Here is a 23,744-nt window from a genome sequence, read left to right as displayed (position 1 = left end):
CTTGAAAGTTTAAAAACAGCCCACTTTTTTTAATGTCACAAAATTTATGTAATATAGCTTTCTATAAGCATTGGTTGGACTTGATATGTGAATCTGTGTCAGCCTTAATTCTTGACCATTGTGATGAGGGAAGTAAGATATTAGTATTCTCGATTATTTCTGGTCATGACATATTTTTACTGGAACAAAAATAGAAGTTTTAACACTGTATGTTTTCATAAACTGAATATCAGCATTAATCTTACCTACTCCTGATGCACTGACCTGCTTAGTGTTTTTTTCTGAATTTCCTGGCCTGGGACGCTTAGATTCTGATAGTACTGCATTTCTAGCCTTCACCATTTTCCTGCTTGCCTGGGACGCTTAGATTCTGATAGTACTGCATTTCTAGCCTTCACCATTTTCCTGCTTGAGAGTGTACCCTGAAACCCTGTTGGCCTTCTCCTCCCTTGCAAATTCATAGTCTCTACCTTTTAGCCCTCTAAGCAAATGATAGCCAGTTGCTTTAGGAAGAAACTGATGCAGCCGAATGCCTGACTTTGAGAACTACATATCACCTGGATTTTGCTTAGAAATAGTTCTTCTTCAATGGGCAGAACACACTCCATTACGTTATAGTTTGACAAACCCTTTGTGTTACCATGTTCTATGTAATGTGCTTGAGGGTTGCTTTCCCAAGACTCAGTTTGACAGTATTTAATCCTATGCATAGCTCTTGAATCTTCAACTTCCCCAATCCCAGCTTTCTAACCCAACCCTGGGATCCTATCTTATCCTGTCCATGAGGTTATGGTCTGACATTTATTCTTACAAAATAAAAGCAAGGAGGTTATTTATTAAGCAAACTTCAATGTTTTGAACTATATTGATAATTGGAAAAGACAGAATACGTTCTTTGAATCAGCCAATCAAATATGGTTTTGACATCAAGTGAGTTCTTGGATAGAATTATGACGAAAGTGGAAAAACACTGAAGTATAACTATATAGTTATACTTCATATAGTTAGGGCTATTTACAGTTAGTGACCAGATCACATGCTAAAACATTTTTATTTAATGATGTATATCTTACCTTGACTTCCACATGTGCCATCAGTACTGCAAAATTTGTTAGGTGGTTACAAGAGCATGTGGTATGTGTCTTATTTGTTGTCAGGAGCCGGCATCCTTGTGTGGACCAATAACCTGTCATTGTACGCTTGGAATAACTCCAAAATGAACAATTGGGGTTGAAATTTTCCTCTGACTGCTACAGGGAAAAGAAAATCAATAAACCCAATAACCATTTTATGATTGCGTACATTAGGTAAGCATTTTCTTTACATATAACCACAACCTCATACTTTGTTCCAATTTTTGTAGAGATGTCTATTAGTGTTTTCAACTTAAGTGGGTAATCACCAGTTCTAAGCAAAAGTGAATATATGCTGTTGTTTGTTCCCTCTGACTAGAGGGAGGTTCACTTTTTACAAACTATTAACATTAAAAGAATACTAGTATCAATACTAGAATCACATCAATTAATTTACATTACAAAGTTAAAAAGTTAATTGCTCTGAATAAGCAATATCTGAAAGGATGGTCTTCAGAAATCTTTGTTGAATTTACAACTACAATCTTTGTATATACACAAAAATGTATCTTCACATAGACATAATTGGTTGCAATATCATACATGAAACCATGTCTAGTTCCACTTAGTATATTGCTGTTCTTTTTTTAAAAAAAATTGTATTGTATATATTTAAGGTATGTAACATGACTTATAAAATACATATAGATAGTAGAAAGGTTATTATGTGAAGCAAATTAACATGTCATCATCTTACAGTTACCCTTTTTTGTTTTTGTTTTTGTGGCAAGAGCAGCTAAAATCTCCTCATTTAGTATGAGTCCCAAATACAGTTCAATTATATTATCTATAGTCCTCAAGCTGCACTTTAAATCTCTACACTTGTGCTAGCTAGCTTTTTTAAATTATGGAGAAGCATTTATAAATCCATTTATGAATGATTCTACCACAAATATTTTCATATACAATAATTATTCTCCTTTCCCAAATCTCATTTCTAACAAAAAAATCATTACTACATTTTACAGAAATGCTACACAACAAATAATAGAAAAATATTCAAAGAAAATTAATATACTTATTATTCAGTGTCATAATGAATATGAATAATGTGGACAACCTCGTTTAACATGTCATTTTCTTACCTTGATATGTTTAACAGTAAACACTACAGGATCAGCCAGATAAACCTTATTACTGAACTCTTTGTTTATTGCTGCTGTAATGACTGGGGAATTAACAATAACAGAATGATTTGTGGACATAGCTTCTGTTCCCAACTTCATGCTGGCATTCTCCGTGGACAAATAAGGACCCAAGTTGTTATACAGGACAAAGGCCACTCTGATCTCTCCTAAATAAATAAAAATGTCAATTGCAAATTGGCAAAAACTCTTAGTTTTTTATGTTCCACTAAAATTAGTTAGTTCTAATTAGATAGAAAATCAAATACATATATTATGTATTTACACAAAAATCAAGCATTTATTTCAATCAAAATGTCAAGTCATTTATAAGGAAAGTCCAATTATGCTGATATAACTACATATCAGTTTATTTTAAAAAATGAACCTCAATCCCTACATCACTTCCTAAACATAAAAGCCAGAACCATATAGGTCCTAGAAAAAGTACAGAATAACCTTTTAACTCCAAGGAAGGTAAGGTTGACTTAGATAAGATTCCCCAAAACACAAACCAAAAATGTAAACTGAACTTTATCAAAACTGAACATTTGTGTCTATCAAAATACATCACAAAGAAAATGAATAAGCAAACCATAGACTAGAAATATACATAAACACAGGACTGGTGAATATATAAAACATTTCTGCTAATCAAAAATAATAGATAACACATAATAACAAGAGTCAGAAACACACACTTTAGAAAAAAGATAAATGAAAGGCCAACAGACACATGAAAATGATTCATAATTAGATAAATGAAAATAAAGACTATATTGAGATACCATTTTATGCCCACGAAAATCCCTAAAATTAAAAAGACTGATTCTTAATGTTGATAAGGGTGTGGAACATATAGAACTCTTATACACTGCTGGTGGTAGTGTAAAATAGTTAAACCATTTGGAAAAATGTTTGGCAATTTTTTATAAAGTTAAACATGCATCTACTCTCCCTAGATAGGTGAAAACATATATCCACAAAGAAAAGAAAACTTGTATAAGAATGTTTACCACACCCTTATTCATAATAGCTTCAAACTGGAAGCAACCCAATTATTATTTATACAAGAATACCTTATAGCATATTAATATAATAAAATATACTATGCATCAATAAAGAGCAAACTACTGATAAATCATGACTGACTCTCAAAAATATTTTGCTTGATTAATGAATCCAGACAGAAAACAGTATATAATATATGATACCAGTTATATAAAGTCTAAATATACAAGCAAATTTTGACTATAGAAATGGCAATGAGATGAAAGTTTCACTAGGTAAGAAGGGGTGAGAAAACTGGTAAGAGACAACGGAAATTTTCTGGGTAATAAAAATGATTCACTCTTTTTTATGTGATATTCAAGAGCTATGTACAACTGTCAAATTCTTCAAAGTGCTTAAAGTGTGCATATTTTAGTGTATATAGATTATATCTCAATTGCAATTTAAAAACAAATACCAGCCTGGGCAATATAATGAGACCTTGTCTCTACAGAAAATTAAAAAAAAAAAAAAAATAGCCAGGCATAGTGACATGCACCTGTAGTCCCAGCTACTCAAGAGGAAGAGGTGGAAGGATCATCTGTACCTAGGAGGTCAAGGCTATGGTGAGCCATGATTATGCCACCTCACTCCAGCAAATTGCAAATTGGCAAAAACTCTTAGTTTTTTATGTTCCACTAAAATTAGTTAGTTCTAATTAGATAGAAAATCAAATACATATATTATGTATTTACACAAAAATCAAGGATTTATTTCAATCAAAATGTCAAGTCATTTATAAGGAAAGTCCAATTATGCTGATATAACTACATATCAGAGTGAGACACCAACTCAACCAAAAAAAAAGAACAAACAAGGATTCAAAATAATTACCTGTCCTAAAACTCAATTATCATGTTCCTTTTTTTATTTTATTTTAAAGATGTGGGGTATGGTTCAGGGTTAGATATACAAGTGATCATCATACAGGTAAAGTTTGGGGCTCCCTTTGGTGCCTACTTTGCCAGGTTTGAGATCAGGTACCATTATTGATGTTATGTGCTCCCCCACCTCTGGCAGTTTTCAACTACTGCCAATTCCTTTCTTACAGTATTATGGTAAATGTTTAGGGTCCACTTATGAGTGAAAACATGAGGTACTTAGTACCTTGTTTCTGTGATAAATCACTGAGAATTATAGACTCTGGATCCATCCAAGTTGCTGCGAAGTCCATAATTTTGTACTTCTTAATGGCTGTGTAATATTCACTATCTCCACAACGTCACCAAGTCCTTCCACAGTATTTTTTTCTTTTTTGACAGTCTCTTAAATGCAATCCTCTATAAAGCAAACTGTCACTTATGCTTTTTTATTGCTACATTTCTTTTCTTTAAAAAAGTCAAGCCCTATGTCTTAACTCTGGCCCCAACTATTGTATTTATTAAGAAGAGGAAGTTACATTCCTTATCTCTGAATTGTAGAGTCAAGTGAAGACAAGGAAAAGTGAGTAGAGGTGAAGGTAAGTCAGAAAAAAAAAAGTAATACATTTTTTTGAGGAAGAAAGTTGCTCAACATCTAAAATGTTCTCCCAAGTTTGGGATATTCCCTACTCGTAGGAACTTAGAGTCTCAAAATGGACATGCTTTCCCTGGTTGCCTTGCAAAAAGGTTGCTCTGAGCATCTCCAGTCAGATGCAGCAGCCTTAGACTTCAGATGAGGTGCAGGTGATGCCAAGAAGCAGGAGGTGGTAAAAGCAGCAACAGCAGCACAGCCAGGTATGGTGGCTCACGCCTATAATCCCAGCATTTTGGGAGGCCGAGGTGAGAGGACTGCCTGAGCCCACAGGTTTGAGAACAGCCTGGGCAACTTGGCGAGACCCCATCTCTACAATAAATATTTTTAAAAAATTAGTTAGGCGTGGTGGTGAGTGCCTGTTGTTCCAGCTACTTGGAAGGCTGAAGCGGAAGGATTGCCTGAGTCCAGCAGGTAGTGGCAGCGGTGGCTGTGAGCATGCCACTTCACTCAAGCTGGATGACAGTGAGACTCCAACTCAAAAATAAAATAAAAAATAAAAAAAGGTAGCAACAGCAGCAGTATTGCAGTTATTGCATGAGAGTTCACATGTGGCAGCAGAGATGAGTCACTACAATGATTCCGTGCTGTGGAACAGGCTGCTGTCAGCCTCCTTGCTCTTGTATGTTTTCTGGGCCTGATTCTCCAGGCTTCTCAGTGATTCTATGAGATATTCATGATCCTTTCAGTAATCCAGCAAAGAGATTATGATGAGAGCTACATAAAGGAAAAGTGCATTCTTATCTAATCTGCAAGTGTTCACATAGTACTGAGCAAATTATAGTAATTCACTAAATACCTATTATCTGTTATAACATATAATTTAATTTTAGTTCTTTCTCTCTAGGTTTAGTTTAAAAAATGCTGACTTCTGAAAGGTTTAAAATTAAAAAGACTCAAGCATTTTTCTTGTTGATACTAACAACTTTAATTTTAATTGACTTATGATTAGCTGATAATTTATGCCAATTTCCACTTACAGAATGGTGCCATGTTGCCATCTACCCTGTCTTACCAGTGCACTTAGTCACCGGATATTGTTTCAAATTCTCCATTCAAAATTAATGCTTAAATGTGATTTTAAAAAGATCACAGTACATGAGTTTACTAAGCAATAAAATAAATGAACACATAACTTTAATATGACTAATACAGACATATCTCCATCTTCATTAGCTCTGTGTCTGAAGCTAACTATACAGTTGAAGAGGAAGAGTAGAAGCCAGTCAGGAAGCTCATGCAGAAATCTGGTTTTGTTCTATCAAATCTTAAAAATTCCCTTAGCCAAATGAGTAACATAATAATGATTTATAAGTTCAGCTTATAAAGGGATTGGCAGTAGTGGGAAATTGCCGGGGGCGGGCGGGGGCATACCTCATCAACAAGGGTACCTGAATAATGAACATTTGTGTACCTAACCACATCATTAAAATAACAAATTAGAAAAAAATAAAGTTCAACTTATAATGTTTCTAACATTTTCAAACCATTTTATTCTGATGACAGCAAATATAATTTTTTTCTCGATATTACTTAACAAGATCTTTTTTCAAAATTATTCATCTTACAGTATGAAATATCAGCCTTGAGCTGGTTTTTATGGCCTGAGATCATCTTTCTCTTATCTAAGAGGTGAAAAGATCTTCCTCTCTTGGCAAAAAAACAGATTTTAAAAATTACATTATTAGTGAAGCTTGGGACATAGTTTTTGAGATTACGTATTTATTGAATTTTATTTATTTTCAGTATATTCAATCTAGTATTAAGCTACCTGATCCATATTTACCAGTTCCATTTGCCAAAAGCATCTCCTTCCATTTGAATATTCTGCCTGCTTTGCAAAGAAAAGGCACAGAAACTCTCTCATAAAGAAGTTGAATAAAGACAAAAATTCCATGTAATTTTGAAAATACAAGTAAAATTTTGCAAGTGAAATCTGCAAACTCAGTGAGAGTTACTCCTTTGAGGAAAAGGTCAAATCCTCTGGACTTTGGTGTTTATGATTTCTCTCACGTTCAAGTTTCTGACAACTGAAAAGTATGAAACAATTACCAACTCTGATTGAAATTTTTGTAGAGTAAATATCATTGTAATATTGATGGTGTAATAGGTTAGAAGAAGAAAGAAAATGGTATAGAAAGAGGAGAGGGAAATCTCTTAAATAGTGGATCTAAAGTTCCAATCCAAGAAGCAGTACATTCCATCAAGGAAAAAAAAAACAAAACCTCTAACCTACCATTTCGACCATTTTGCTTTAAAGTATTTGCAGATAGCTGGATAGTACTTCCATGGCCCATGTTTTCTGGAAATTTTAGGTCTTCTAAGTTTCCTTCTGTGCTCAGCCTCGCAACTTCCAATTCTGTTAATAGCAAAGAGACATCAGTGCTCATTGAGAAACATGCCAAAGCTACGATAATTTCCTAAATCACTAAAGAATTTCTGAAATATTTGTCAAATCAAAACACTGAAATCTTATTCTATTTGTCATGCTTTATAGTAGTTCAATCTTTAAGAAAGTATATTGCTAGTATTTTATTTTTTCAAAAAAACTAAATAAATGCTATTAAAATTATGTAAATAGTACAAATGTATCAATAATAAAGTTTACAATTCAAAATTTAAGCCCAGATCCTAATATATTTCCATTGGCTTTAAGTTAATTTTCAAAATATAGTCTTTATTTTATGAATTAAGTAAAACTCTTTCATAATTTAGAGCTGTCCTATCATATCAATATTTATCTATCTTTAAATTCAATAAACTTAAAACAGCTTTATCAAATCTTCTAATATAAAACTGTCAGTTACATCCTAACTCACAATAAAAATAGATTTATACCCTTTATGAGTCAAATATCACAATCATCAAACATTGTTTTATCATTTTCACTCAAATGACTTATTTCCTTATAGTATATAATTCAAATGTACTCTTATTATAACTAAAATAATCTATAAATTCTGTATTAGGAAGATGAAATTTTGCATCATACTACACATAAATAGATACATACATACATACATACATACATACAATTCTAAAAAGCTAAATGGACCTCATTGTAGGTGATCTCAGGCTGCTATATCCAACATTGGATTTTCCTAAGGAGGATAAAACACACAATTTTCTACCTTCAGGCCAATGACAGGTGATGCTCCTCTTATTTTAGAAAAAAGAACAACTTGTCTCCATTGAAATAAAGCATCACTCATATCAGGGACACCAGAGAGACTTTTTTTTTATTTCCCTCTTCTGCAGTACAAGGGTCTCTGGACCTTCTGTATAACAAAGGCCACTTACTAATATTGTCTGTGTTCTCCCTGACAATGTCAGTCTTCAAAAGGTTATCAGCCAGCACAAAAGCACTTTCCTCCACAGTATCAAGCAACATGGTGGCTGCACGTAGTTGATCACTTGTAGCCAGGTCTCTCCACGCATTCAAAGCTTGTGGCTGGAGGAGGTTGTTAACTGTCTCGACCATTGCCTACAAGAGGATGAAAAGAATGACAGAGGTCTCTAGTGAACCCACACAACTGTCAGAAATCCAGGTGGACATGTTGCCCAGCAAGCAAGGATCAGCGGTGTGCATGAGTTCAGTATTGTCCCAGCCTCCCCTGTGACATGCTGCAGCAGAAGCATTCATTATTTTGTTCTGTAAAACCCTAGCTGAGTCTTTGCAAGGCAAGAGGAAAAACTGTTTTTGTTTTGAGGATCAACAAAAAGAGCCATGCTTGCTTCTTAAAATCAATAGCACAGTCTTCAGTAAGACTATGATCACATAATTAAATTATTTGGCTGGGGAACTGTTGACAACTAATTTAAACCAACAGTTTTACCATATCACCCGGAGAAAATGATTTTGATTTTTTTCTATACATCACCATAAAACTGCATGCTGAACACAACAGAGATTAAAAGAATGATCAGAGACAAGACATTCCAAGAATTTATTGCCTATAGGTTGAGGACTCACAGAGCAAACCAATTTGTTTTTTAGCCAGCTAGTAAAATGTCAGAATGGGGAAAATATCAAAGCATACATACTCCCAGGGGCTTTGGCTATGTTGTGTGTAAAAAGAAACCTTCTTCATGCTGTTTACTATTAGAGATGGGAGTAAACAGTTGAACCTTACTACCTATGGCCCTCAGGTGTTTTATCTTTTTAAAAAACAGCAGTAGGTACACCCACACATAGAGACACAGCACCACAATTCTCATTGCTTCATCCAAAAAAATCATCTCTGTAGTTACAATTTATATATTTCCTGTGGTTTGCTTTATGTTGTATGTTACAAAGAAAAATAGTTCTCCCCATAAGGTCCTGGGTTTCATTCAAACATGGAGAATTACAAAACAGAAAAATACAATACCTGCAGTTTGAAAGTGATCATCCCTGAACCCATTCATTATGAACTATGCATCCAATCCAGAAATAAAGTTGAATAAACAGCCAACACAGACACAGTTTCTAGACAGCCCTTAAGTGTTTTAAAACAGGACTCACATTATTGACACATTGGCAGAGGGACTGAGAGAGAAGGGAGAAATACCCTATACACCGTGGTGTTTTCTTCTGGCTGGTGTTTTCATAGTAACCAAGTAACAACTGTTAAAAATTCAGCTTTATAATGAAACACCTTGGCTGCCAATTAACAACAGCTTCGAAAACTAATTTGCCTTTTGATAAAAACTGTTTTTCTTTATATATTCCCAGTTATTCCAAGTTCTGCCCCAAAATCAACATCACTGTACTTTTCAGTAAAATAGTCCTACTCACAACTTGTATACTTTGCATCATTTTTTCTTAAAGAAAAACACGAACAAACCAAAAAAATTTCTCATGAGTTTAAAGACTGGGAATTTTTCTATAGTGTGCATAGCTCTGTCATTTGTTCTGGGTTTAAAGCATGACCTAGTAGCCAGAGAAGAGTATTTCTGGATCACAATGATCTGCTTTCTCCAGAAAGTTCTCTGTAAGGGTAATGCTGCCAGGATTTGCCAAGAAAATAGGTGCCAGATAGGAAATGAACAAAAAAGTATATATATTTTCTGAAGTCAAAGAACAGAGACCTCTTCAGTGTAAAGATGTATTCTTTCAGGGATTAGATGATCCTCTGACTTCATTAGAAATGCTCTGAAAAATCCACATGCAGCAGAAAATTGGCTTATTCTTCATGGAGCAGCCATTTTAGCTGAGAATAATCTTAATAATTAGTTAATAATCTTATAATAATTAATTTAAATCTTACCACAGGGAAAGTTTATTAGGAATAGTACAATATTCCTGTTCTGTCCTTTTTTTCTTTTCTCTCTCTCTCTCTCTTTTTTTTGAATTGAACTCTGTCATCCAGGCTGGAGTGAACTGGCATGGCACGGCTCACTGCAACCTCAACTTCTTGGGTTTAAGCGATCCTACAGCCTCAGTCTCACAAGTAACTGAAACCATGGGTATGCGCCACCCCACCTGGCTAATTTGTGACTTTTTTTGAATGGACAGGGTCATACTATGTTGTTTAGTCTAGTCTTGAACTCCTGAGCTCAAGCAATCCTCCTGCCTCAGCCTCCCAGAGTGCTGAAATTATAGGCATGTGCCACTGTGTCTGGCCCATTATTTATTTATCTATTTTATTTAAAAAATGCAATATGAGAAAAAAGAAAAAGAAACTACTATAGTCACCTTTGAGAATATTCTAAATAAGGACCTGTTCCAACACTAAATCAATCATGCGGAGACAAGGTCTAAATTGACTTGTAACTAGTATGGAGATTAAATTAGTAATCGGACACTCCCAACAAAGAAAAGCCCAGGGTCATATGGTTTCACTGGCGAATTCTTCCATATTTTTCTATATTTAAATAAGAATGAACATCAATCCTCCTCAAACTTCTCCAATAAACTGAAGAGGAGGGAGCACTATCAAACACATTTTATGAGGACAGTATTACTTTGAGACTAAAGCTAGACAAAGACACCACAAGGAAACCACAGGTTGTATTCCTGATCAATATAGATGTAAACTCTCTCAATAAAATGCTAGCAAACCAAATACCACAGCATATTAAAAGGATCATAAACCATGACCAAATGCAATTTATCCCTGGGATACAAGGATAGTTCAACATGCAAAAATCAATTAATGTACTATGACAAATTAACAGAATAAAGGGTAATATCACATGATCATCTCAATAGAGGAAGAAAAGGCATTTGACAAAATTCAGCACATTTTTATAATAAAAACTCAGCAAACTAGGAATAGAAGGAGATTACCTCAACATAATAAATGCCATATATAAAACGTCCTCAGCTAACATCTGACTTAGCAGTGAAAACCTGAAAGCCTTTCCTCCAAGATCAGGAACAAGGCAAGATCAGAAACATGCCACTTCTATTTAACATAGTACCTGAAGTTCTAGCCAGAGCAATTAGACAATAACAATAATAGGCCTCCAAATTGGAAATGATAAAGTAAAACTGACCCTGTTTGCAGATAATTCAATCCTAAATACAGAAAACCTGAAAGAATCCATTAAAAAAAAAAAATACTCCTAGGACTAACAAACAAATCCAGGAACCTGTTTGTAATGAAATGCTTTATCTAAAAAACTGTGTTTTTGAATAATAGCAAATGAAAAGAAATAATTTATTAATTTAACTTGTCAATTTTCAACTGATATTTATAGCTTAAAAGGTATAAGGTGCAATATTTTTCACAGTTATATATTTTAAATATATTTTCAATTATCTATCTTCCCAAATAAGGCAGACTCTTTAGAAAAGCTCTCTGTTAAAGCCTAAACAATTTCCAACTTGGTTAAAAAAATGCGCACACACTTAAAATATGATCCTAAAACCTGAAATTTAGTTGGTTATGACACAGATTTAAGATTCATTTAGCCTGCCTTTAAAAGACACTGTTTAAACCGGGCTCGGTGGCTCAGCCTGTAATCCCGCGCCTTTGGGAGGCTGAGGTGAGTGGATTACCTGAGCCCATGGGTTCAAGACCCGCCTGGGCAACGAGACCTTATCTCTACAATAAATAAAAAAAAATCAGCCAGGCGTGGTAGTGCATGCCTGTAACTCCGGCTACTTGGAAGGCTGAGGTGGAAGGATCGCCGGAGCCCAGCAGGTTGAGGCTGCGGTGGCTGGGAGCGGCTACTGCACTCCAGTCTGGGCGACAGACTCAAAAAAAAAAAAAAAAAGACACTGTTTAATGATAGCTTAAGTATAATTGCAAAGAAATGCTAACATAAGGATTGAGGGATAGCATTCTGTAATGCTAAAATCAGAGTATGGGATTTGGACAAACATCCTCTGAATTTATACCTGGACTCTGCCTCTTACTAGCTATGTGGCATTGGGCAAATTACTTGATTTCTCTGTACTTGCTTAGTAAATTGGCTATGATAATATAATCATCCCCCTGGCTCATACATAATAAGTGCTCAAGATGGAACTTGTTTTAACTTTTACTTGATATCATACAGTCCAGTGTAGGAAGAAGAAAAGTCTTCACTTAGCACAAATCATATCTGATAAATGCTAAATAGCCACATTGAATTGAGATCTATATGGAAGGAATACCTCTTCTGCAATGCAGTCTTCCTAATTTTGTCTCTTACACAACCTAATTATGAAAGACTATGCTACCTGAAGATTTGAAGAATAGGATATAGTAAAGGCAACACATGTAACATAGTTCATAATGTGTTTTCTAAAGCTTGAACAAACTGACCCCTTTTCTGCTAGTGACACAGTACCACTAAGTATATCTTAGTAGCATTAAAATTATAAAAATTTAAGCTTTCTAAAGATTGCTGATATGTTCCTGTTACCAGTTAAATGAAGATCAATTATATAGTCACAACTCCTCAATGATGAAATGTAGCTATATTTGCTTTTCCTTATACACTTATGCATTTATATATTTTATCCGAAAACTATGAAATCTGGTCACAAAATAATTTTTTTCTCAAACTAGTTATTTGCATTCATATAGTTTCGTTCATTAGCTCAACATAAGACTCACCATATTTCAATTGAGAGTAAGTAGGAGTGGATATTATCCTTTTCATTATATAGTTTACTGACTAAACTAAGTGATTTTTGACATTCTAAAAATCAAATATAAATGAGAAAGAGTCAAAAGTCATTTAGAGTCATACCAGGATTATGGGCCTACTATATTCTTCTGGACATGTATTTGCATTACATAAAATTATTAGAACTCTTGCTAGTAAAGTCAGACCCTAGACAAATTAATTTGACTAGTTTTACTCATGGCATGTAATTTAATGGATTCATGTGATGTTATATACTTCATAATTACACTTCATATATTTCAAAAAGGAAAATTTACTTATATGTTATTACTATTGTAACTTTGGGAAAAAACAAGTACACACACGCACACATACACACACACTTCTTACCCAAGTGAGCAATAAATTTAAAACTAGAAGGTAAACAGAATCTCCTGGGAAACTTAGTTATGCGTCTTTCTCCACTTGAAAACCATAAGAATAAACCGAATAGAAGAAATGCCTTGTGAAAAGATGCATAACTTTCATCTCCCTTTGGAGGGGGAAGGTAAGCTTTATGACAGTGGAGACTGTCTCATTTATAGGGGCCAAAAGCAGTGTTCAGCAACTCTTGGTTGGGTGATTTGCCATCCAAGGAAAATTCATACTTAAGTCAGTTTTCTTCATTCTCATACCAGCAAAAATAACAATCTCTGAAAGCATTGCTTTTATGAGTACAAGAGCAAAGAGTAAATAAATACAAATGATAAACCTATCGACTAACCAATACTTTCTGAATTATTATTTCAGAGATTTGATACCACAGTGGGTTTTGTCTTAGTCCAACTGTGCTGATATAACAAAATACCTCACACTGAATAATTTATAAATAGCTGAAATGTATTGCTAACAGTTCTGGAGGCTGGGAAACCCAAATTCCAGGGGCCAGCAGATGCAGTGTCTGGTGAGGTCTCACTCTGCACCCTCACTTGGTTTAAGGGAGAAAAAAACTCTCATGGGCCTCCATGAAGGGTAATAATCCCATTCATGAGGGCCTCACCCTTATGACCTATTCATCTTTCAGATGCCCTACCTTCTAATACCACTACACTGGGAATTAAGTTTCAGCATACAAATTATGGGGAGACACAAACATGCAGACCACACAAGCTCACATTTTAGTACTTATTTATCTTTAAAAGAATTATCCATATTTGTGTCTGACTTTCTCACTAGACTATGCTGTACTCAGGGAAGAGATCATGCTCATTTGAGTTTTCCCAGAGAAAATGTAAGTGCCTGGATACATTTTGGGTACTCATTAATACTTATTACACAAAGATAACCCACTTTTATTATCAAATCATTAATGACCTTATAAGCAATAGGAAAACTAAAAGCATCTTCAACTTTTTGCTATACATCTGAAAAGGTCTTCTGAGACAATAAAATGCTCAGATGTGACCATGGTTTAGAAGGAAGAAAGGCTAAATTAGAGACAATTAAGATGACATTTAGAGTTCAGAAGAGAAACTGAACCACAAGTTATTGCAGTGAATGTAGACCACCATGAATAACAATACATTTTGTAAAAACTTTTCTATAATGTTTTAAGGGTGCCAAAGCAAACTTTCAATGTAAATTCAGGAGGTTTTATTCAATATGTATGATATGCAAAGAACTAGGGAAAGCACTGTTGGATAGATGAGGTCAGGAAGGAGAAAGCAAGCAAGGAGTTTGCCCTCAATTTGCCTATGGTGTGAGGAAGAAGGACAGCACAAAATAGATCTAGAGACCCATAGCATAAAGGGGAAAAGTAATAGACTTTTGCTGGGAATGATAAAAAAAAATTCCTAGAAAATGGTTGTTTTTGAGTTAGACACTAAAAGATGAGTAAACTTTTTTGACACTCAAGAGGACATTCAAAGCTGAAGTACACAACAAGCAATTGGAAGAAGTTAAAAAAGCAAATCATTATGAGGCAGCCCATTTGAAAATTCAGTGCAATTATTTCACATCAGTAGATAAATTTAAATTAATAAGTTGCTGAAATCCTTTTGAAAACTGCCTACTTCCATATCTTTGTGGTATTTTATTGCATGCAACATGTCTTTATCAATATATGCCATAAACATTGTGCTGAAGAATGCTTTTACTCTTACTTTATTATATACACAATTATACTTAAATATTTTTCTTCATGTCCAAATGTCAGGGAATGATGAGCAGAAGAAATAAGTCTTCAGGTCTTGTCTGCTCTCATCTCTAGATTACTGACTACTATATATATATATAAACATTAAACATTTATTTAAAAAAATAAAAGTTTAATTATTACTTCTTCATATAAAGTTTATCAGGTGTTAAAGTAAAATGGATCAAAAGTTTAAAATCACTACTGAATAGGGCACACTGAATTCTAATCTGTATTTAGATATTGATTCGAATCAAAGTTTTAAAGGTCAAATGTTACAAGAGTTCTCAAAACAGTTTATAACTTGCAAGGTTTTTATTACAAGTCAAGTTGAGTGACTGATATTCACACAGTTGATCAATAAACCTAGGATTCTTTTTATAACTACTGTCATTTAATATTAAGTATATAAAAACTACTAATCTCTGAACTACATTTTATATTACAGTGAAGTGTTGGCATTTTCAAGTCTTAATTAAAATTAGATTGTATAACACAACTGACCTTAATATGGTAGCAATAAGGACCTTTAAGAGTAGAACAAGATGAAACTAAAATTTCATAGAGAAGATTCTGCCTCTTTAAGAGACTTCTTATTTTTAAAAAAGTATTGGACTTGGCAAACTGCTTACTTGTATCTCTTTTAAAATCTAATTTAGTTTAGGATGAAATGACTGAATGCTGTCAAATAAATCTATGTCACGGACCAAGAATTAAATGCAGTTACAGAACTGACTCAACTTTCTTGCTAACTCAATATTCATTCAACATATGTGAATTGAAAGCCTTCAAGGTGGCAGTCAATTGGGATGCAGCAAGAAAGACAGATGTTCTCTCTCCCCTCAAGGTGATAACAATATAGTGAGGCCAGACAATTAGACAAGTGATTACAAACCAACATGACAAGCATTATAATGATGGAAACATAGGGTTCAAGCTCGGTATTGGGAATGCCCCATGAAGTAGGAGAATTCCAAACTGAAATTCAACACTGACCAAAGAGGCAAGGAGCAGAGCACATACATATCGGCACAGAGGTAAAAAAAAAAGAATAGTCACTTTGGAGGAACTGAAAAAAATCCCTTTTGGTAGAGCAAAGAGCACAAGGTTTAGTGGCAAAACTGGTGAGCAAAGATTAGATTTCAAAGAGGCTTGCAAATCATGTTAAGCTATTTGCAATTCTTCCTAAAGTCGACAAGAAATCACTGAAAAAATTTAAAGTAACACAGTGATACACATTATAGTAGTTAATATTTATTGAGTATATCCCAGACCTCAAAATGATGGCTTTATATGCATCAACTCCTTCAATGTTCACAATAACTCAGCGAAGTAGAAACTATTATTATCCTCATCCTACAGTGAGAAATTTGAGATACAGAGAAGATAAGCCACTTGCTAAAGGCTAATTAGCTAACAGAGTAGGACCAGGGTTCAGTTCCATGCATTTTGGTTCTGGAGATAAAATAAAGCAAAGATTCCAAAGATATTTAAAATGGCTTGTTGATTAAATTGGCTGGCGAGAAAAACAAAGATGCAAAATGCATAGAATTTGAGGTAGCACTCACTTCAAATGGGAATAAAGGAAGAGGAACCATTTTTTGTTTGTTTTTTAAAGAGTTGTAGGTGTCAGTGTTGGGGTGGGGTGGAGAATGTAAGAACATGATGAATTCAGTTTTCCTTACTTTGAATGCAAAGTAGAGCCATGTTCTGCATAATGATGTTTTGGCCAATAAAAAAACAGTAATACCACAGTGGTCCCATAGGATTAAAATGGAGTTGCCCTATACAGGTGTACTAGTTTTTATCTTTTATACTGTATTTTTACTGTACCTTTTCTATGTTTAAAGACACAAATATTCACCATTGTGTTACAATTGCCCACAATATCCACTATAGTAAGTGACATGCTTACAGGTGGGTAGCCTAGGAGCAATAGGTTGTGCCATATAACCTAGGTGTGTAGTAAGCTATATTAGCTAAGTTTGTGTAAGTACACTCCATGGTATTCATACAAAAATAAAATAATGCATTTCTTGGAATCTCCATTGTTAATCAATGCATGACTGTACCTGAAAGGCATCAGATCTAGATAGGCCTGGAGCTTATACAAGGTATCAGTTCTTGACATAGTTCAGGCATCATAAATTTAAGCAAGCTTATTGAAGTCACTGGTATATCTGGCATTGCCAAGATAGACTGAGCAGAGGGAGATGAACTGATGGCATAGAAACATTAAATATATAAAAGGGGAAATGAAGTAAGAATAGTTGACAAGGAAGATGAAAGAGGAAGTAGAAGATTGTGGTATCACAGAAATCGAGGAAAGGATTTCCATCATTTCAAAAAATAACTCAATCATAAAAGTTCCATCAGTTTCAAAAAAAAATAATAATAACTCGATCAGAAAAGTACCCAAAAATTCTTCTTAAACTAGTAAAAATAATTCTATTTTTTTTCTGGGTAATTGGTAGAATGGTTGGCAAAAAACCATAGTGATAAAGGTTTTGAGTGACAGTCAGTACAATATATTTATCATTACACTTCAAAGTTGGACATTTATTCATTTAATAAATATTGTTATCACTTAAATATGTGCCAACACTGTTGTTTACTCTTGAGCTACACCTTAAAAAAGAAGAGAAAAAATAATTTTAGAACTGAATATTCTGACAAAGGAAGCAAATAATAAAGTGCATAATGTTAGACGGTGCCCAGTAACATGTAAAATAAAAGAAAATAGGCAGGATAGAGGGATCTAGAATCCACGATGGTGTTGGGAGACATGGTGGTTTGTGATTTCAAATAGGATGGTACAGGTGGGCATCAATGAAAAGGTAGCAATTTCAGAAGAGACAAAGAAATTGAGGGAGTTAGTCATGCCAACGTCTGAAGGATAATCATTCCAATCAGAGAGAACAATTTGAGTGAAAGTTCCCAAATGGAAACAAGCAAAGCATGCCCCCAAACCTTAAAATAGCATATATTCAGAGTAAAGTAAAATACAACAGTGGGGGGGGGGGGTCTGAACCACATCACCTGAGATGTTGAATAGTTTACAAGTGAAGATTAGGAATTTGGTTATGGATATGGGAAGTTTGAGGTGTCTATTAAACAACAAAGTGAAGATGTTGAGAAATTGGCTAGAAAATTAATTCTGGAGTTCAGGAGAATGATTTGTGCTAGATATAACATATATGAGTCACAGGTATATACAAGGTATTTAAATCAAGATCACCTAAGGAGTGACTGACTATACAGAGGACTAAGTATACAAGAAGGCCAAGCACTGTGCTGGGGCACTCCAAGCTTAAGAGTGTGAGGAGAAGGGGAGGAACAAGCCAAGGAGGTTGGAGAGAAGAATCAGGTAGGAGAAAAATCAAGTGAGCTGTCCTAAAAAGAGTATATCAAGGAAGAGGGAGTGATCAACTGTGTCAGATGTTTCTGATTGGTCAAGTAAGAGAGGGATTGACTATTGACCATTAGTTTAACAGCATGAAGTCATTAATTGCTCAACAAGAGCAATTTCAGTGAAGTGATGGGGGCACCTGCCTGATGAGGTGAATTTAAGCGAGAATGGAGAAAAGGGTTTGGCAACTGTGAGTGCTGAAAACTGTTGTCAGAATTTTAGCTGCAGTGGACATACCAGAAGGCAACTGGAAATATGACCCTGGAGCTTCAATTAACCAGTAAATATTTGGAGATCATTTAATATGTGCTAAGTACAATTTAAAAGATCCTGAGGCTATAGAAATGAAAGTGGCACTATTCCTTCCCAAGCAGCTTAGTGACAGAAGAGTGAAGAGACATTAAAATACAGCTTGATAATTGCCGCAATAGAGGAAACCTGAGAGTGTTACAAGTTCACATAAGAGGGCATTTATCCAGACTAAGTGGGACAAAGAATGCTTCCTTAGAGTAATTGACATATGAAGTGGGTGTTGACAGATAAATCAAAGTTACTGAGATGAAGGGAAAGGGAAAGGAGAGCAAATCTAGAATTAATCCAAGCAAAAGGTACTGAGACTACAAAGGCAGAGGTATAAACTGCAAATACTTAAATTGTATGGGAGTGCAGGATCCAAGGATGCAGGAGGGGCCATTTAAAGGTGTGAGAAAATTAGCAACAGGAGTCAAATACTCAGACGCTGTAGTTCAGATGTATATAAACATATATATATATATATATATATATATATATTTTTTTTTTTTTTTTTTAAATTGAAGAGCAAAAGAGAATAACAGACAGTCTTTGAGTAGGGTCGAGTCATGATCAGGTTTACATCTTTAAAATATTACCCAGTAGTAGGGAAAATGGATTGGAGATTTTGGAAATGTGCAGTTGTTTAAGTAATTTTTTTACACAAAGGTGATAGCTGAAGCTATAAGAATGGATATCACAGGATAACAAAGTTTGCAGCCAAAACTCTCTTGCATACGTCACGATCCTGTTTAAAGCTTTTTAATGGCATTCAGACTCTCGAGTCTTTTCCATAGCCTTTCTACCACTGCATTCTCCTTTAATCCACTACTTTAAGCATATTGCTCTTCTTTCTGTTTATACCCACAAAACAACTCATCTCTTCAACATAGGAAACTGGTTGAACAAACTACTACACTAAACAATGGAATACTCTTTAGCCACAGAGGTACATGCTATATTGGCTTAGACAAATGGCTGTGATATAGTTTCAAGTAAAAATAAGCAAGTAAAAAACAGCAGATAGCAGCATTATTGTAAGGATATAATTTGTTTGTATAAATGTGTAACTATTTACAAGTCTGGAGGGATCCACAATAAATCATCAAAATAATTATCAAAAATGATTATTTGGGGATAGGAGTGTAGTCTGTTCCCAGACTCTACAATCATTTCTCATTTGACCACCTCTGGTGGATGACCTCTGATCCTGGAATGCTCCTTCTCCAGCAGGTACAAGGCCAGATTGTCAAGACTCAGCTTCGTTATCACCTCCTTAAAAATTCTTAGGCTGGGCTCGGTGGCTCCGCCTGTAATCCCACGCCTTTGGGAGGCTGAGGTGAGTGGATTGCCTGAGCCCGCGGGTTCGAGACCCGCCTGGGCAGTGAGACCTCATCTCTACAATAAATCAAAAAATCAGCCGGGTGTGGTAGTGCGCGCCTGTAATTCCGGCTACTCGGAAGGCTGAGGCAGAAGGATCGCCGGAGCCCAGCAGGTCGAGGCTGCGGTGGCCGGGTGCGGCCACTGCACTCCAGTCTGGGCGACGGAGTGAGACTCCAACTCAAAAAAAAAAAAAAAATTCTTCCCTGATCTACACTAACTGAAGTAACCAAGTAGTTAATTTTAATCACATGACTGCTTTAATCTTTGTGTTGTATTTCTACCATTTTATTGTAAAACTTTGATTGATTGACTACGTGACTGATTCACTATTTCTTTCCCAAATTCCAGCCTGCTAAACTGTCATAGAGCTCTTCAAAAAGTAGAAATCTTCTCTGTCTTTACTCTGAATCCCTGTACCTGGGAAGAGCCCTGAGCAATAAGAGCTCATTAAATACTGTGTGACTGAATGAATGAATCAACAAATTATGCTTTTCTTAAAGTATATATATTACTTTAACAGATTATTTTTTCTGAATTTATTTATTTATTTAGATCGGAGTGTCATGGTCACAGCTACTGCAGCCTCGACTTGCTGGGCTCAGGCAATCCTTCTGCCTCAGTCCTCCAAGTAGCTGGAACCACAGGCACATGACACCACACTCAGTTAATTTTTTGATTTATTGTAGAGATGAGGTCTCACCATGTTGCCCAGGTTGGTCTACAACTGATGGGCTCTGGTAATCCTCTTGCCTCTGCCTAATAAAGTGCTGGGATTACAGGCATGAGTCAACACGCCCAGCATTTTTTCTGACTTTAAAAGGACATGCATGTAGGAAAGCCTGAGAAACTGTCACAGTCATGCAGAATCAATTACAGGTGATATGATAGGATTCTAAAACAGAAAAAGGACTTAGATAAAAACTAACAAAATCTGAATAAACTATGAACGTTGGTTAACAATAATATATCACTATAGGTTCATTAATTGTAACAAATGTACTATAGTAATATGTTAATAATAGAGGAAACTGTGTGTGTGTTTATGGGAGGTAAATAGAAACTTCTTGTTTTACCTGATAAATTATTCTACAAATCTACAACTGTTCCAAAAAATAATGTCTATTAGTTTAAAAAAAGACATGCTTATAAACAGTTAAAAAATACAGAAGTATATAAATTAAAAACTAGAAACCCATTTATAGAACAACACTACACTCCTATCCCCAAATAATCATTTTTGATAATTTATTGTGGATCCCTCCAGACTTGTAAATAGTTACACATTTATACAAACAAATTATATCCTTACAATAATGCTGCTATCTGCTGTTTTTTACTTGCTTATTTTTACTTGAAAATATATCACAGCCATTTGTCTAAGCCAATATAGCATCTACCTCTGTGGCTAAAGAGTATTCCATTGTTTAGTGTAGTAGTTTGTTCAACCAGTTTCCTATGTTGAAGAGATGAGTTGTTTTGTGGGTATAAACCACAACCCAAATCTACCTTGTGATCCTCTCTATACATGGATTCTTTTCTATGGTGGAATGCTGCCCCATTGTGTTGAGTGTGCCATAAACTAATCCCAAAGTTCTTATTCTTGGCAAAGAGAACAATAATGTTTTGTGATTGTATGAATAGATTTATAAAGAAATGTTATAAAAGTATGAATGTGTGTAAAAATAGTCTTCTCTGGTAAGATATTTAACAAGGTGATAACAGTGACTGCCTTGGAGAAAAAGCGCTTGACTGACTGTGGAGAGAGGTGAGAGGCAGGTGAACTACACAACTCCAAGGGGGCACCACTCAAACAGACAACGATGTCAGTGGCATGCCCTGGAGTTAGCAAGGCTGAGGTTCTGGTGAGAGAGTCAGTTATTGTTCCATCTTTTGAATTTTATGCCATGTACCTATATTAGCTATTCAAAATATTACTTAAAAAGGGAAATGCATTCTGAGAATGGTTTGAAATACCTTTTCATTTTTTTATACAAAATGATTAATCTCAAACTATGACTAACAGAACAATCAAAAGGACACTTTAATCTATAATTAGGGTTCTAAACTAACCCTATTATTGTCATAAAGCTATGGTAGGTTATTACACCAAAACTGAAGATTTCATTATGTATCTTTTTTTTTTTTGATTCAGAGTCTCACTCCGTCACCCAGGCTGCAATGTAGTGGCACGCTCATGGCCACCACAACCTCGACCTGATGGATTCAGGTGAACCTTCTGTTTCAGCCTTCCAAGTAGCTGGAACTACAGGTGAGCACCACCACACCAGGCTAATTTTTATGATTCATTGTAGAGATTAGGTCTCGCCATGCTGCCCAGGCTGGTCTCAAACCTGCAGGCTCAGACAATCCTCTAGCCTCAGCCTCCTAAAGTGCTGGGATTCCAGGCATGAGCCACCGCACTGGCTTCACTATGTATCATTAAAAAAGAAAAAGAGTCCAGGCGCCTTTGGGAAGCTGAGGTGAGTGGATTGTCTGAGCCTGCGGGTTCGAGACCCGCCTGGACAGCGAGACCTCATCTCTACAGTAAATCAAAAAATCAGCTGGGCGTGACAGCGCACACCTGTAATTCCAACTACTCGGAAGGCTGAGGCGGAAGGATCCCCGGAGCCCAGCAGGTGAGGCTGCGGTGGCCCGGAGCGGCCACTGCACTCCAGTCTGGTGACCGAGTGAGACTCCAACTCAAAAAAAAAAAAAACAAAAAAGAAAAAGAAAAAGCATTGTAAGTTGCATCTGAGAATGTGCTAGTTGCCTAATATCCCTCTTGTGTTAGACACAGAATCATTGGCCACTATGTCTAGCTGCAAAACTACAACTATTAATATAGACTGAAACTATGAACATAGGGGAGCCTGTGGGATACAATCAGAAGTAGTTGGTGTGGTAGTGCTCACCTGTAGTACTTCTGGAGAGTACTAAAAAGGACAAATCTACGCCCTCAGTTATTCGTCCTTTTCCTTCTTCCCGTTAGGAGGTTAGCATGAGGTAATGATTGGAACCTAAACAGCCATCTTGTCTTCTTGAGGGTGGAAGCCCATATGCTAAAGATAACGAATGGAGCCGAAGAACAGATGAAGCCTTGGTCTCTGGTGATTTCATGGAGTTTTCAAGCTAATCTAGGACTGCTTCATCTGCATTTTTTTAAGTGCAAGAATAAAGCTGTGGTTTGTTTAAGCTACCATAGTGAAGTTGCTATTGCCAGCTGTACAAAATTCGCATATAGATAAAGGAACATATAAAAATTGTAACTCTGTTGGGAACAGTCCTAAAAAATCATTTGTTGGTTCCAAGTCATCAGGCAAGTATTTTACTGCAAATTACACTTTAAATTTCCATTTCTTATCTGACCTGTACCCAAAGAGCTAATGATATTTTCAGAAAGTAGGATCTTAAATCTGTAATGCTGTTTTTAATATCTTTTTCCTTCTGGTTAGCTATGTAATCATAAAGCTATTAAAGAAATAGCAAAGTAAATTGATGTGTATTCTCTTGTGTTTGCATAGAAATAATATCTATTTATAATCTTTGTATTTAAAATTTTTCTCAAGGTAAATGTATTTTCAGAAAGCAATGATGCATACAATGAACTTTAAATACACAGTTTTACA

General features: G+C 35.3%; 1 protein-coding gene across 1 annotated transcript in view; it reads right to left on the bottom strand.

The window, feature by feature from the left end:
- Positions 1 to 1,073: 1,073 nt before the first annotated feature.
- The window catches only part of LOC103270773 (adhesion G protein-coupled receptor L3), a gene marked incomplete at its 3' end in the record, with an annotated part of 680,895 nt that continues 658,224 nt past the window's right edge, over positions 1,074 to 23,744 (bottom strand). The window contains exons 14-17 of the mRNA XM_008068295.2: positions 8,120 to 8,303; positions 7,056 to 7,178; positions 2,219 to 2,427; positions 1,074 to 1,250 (exon numbers count right to left, since the gene is read on the bottom strand). Of these exons, the coding sequence (XP_008066486.2) occupies positions 1,074 to 1,250; positions 2,219 to 2,427; positions 7,056 to 7,178; positions 8,120 to 8,303 (693 nt within the window). The remainder of the gene's footprint in view (positions 1,251 to 2,218; positions 2,428 to 7,055; positions 7,179 to 8,119; positions 8,304 to 23,744) is intronic.

This window comes from Carlito syrichta, unplaced genomic scaffold (genome assembly GCF_000164805.1).
Source record: "Carlito syrichta isolate Samal-C Ts95f unplaced genomic scaffold, Tarsius_syrichta-2.0.1 Scaffold309933, whole genome shotgun sequence".
Classification (NCBI taxonomy): domain Eukaryota; kingdom Metazoa; phylum Chordata; class Mammalia; order Primates; family Tarsiidae; genus Carlito; species Carlito syrichta.
Note: the sequence above shows the minus strand (reverse complement) of the source record. Positions and strands in the feature narration are given on the sequence as shown.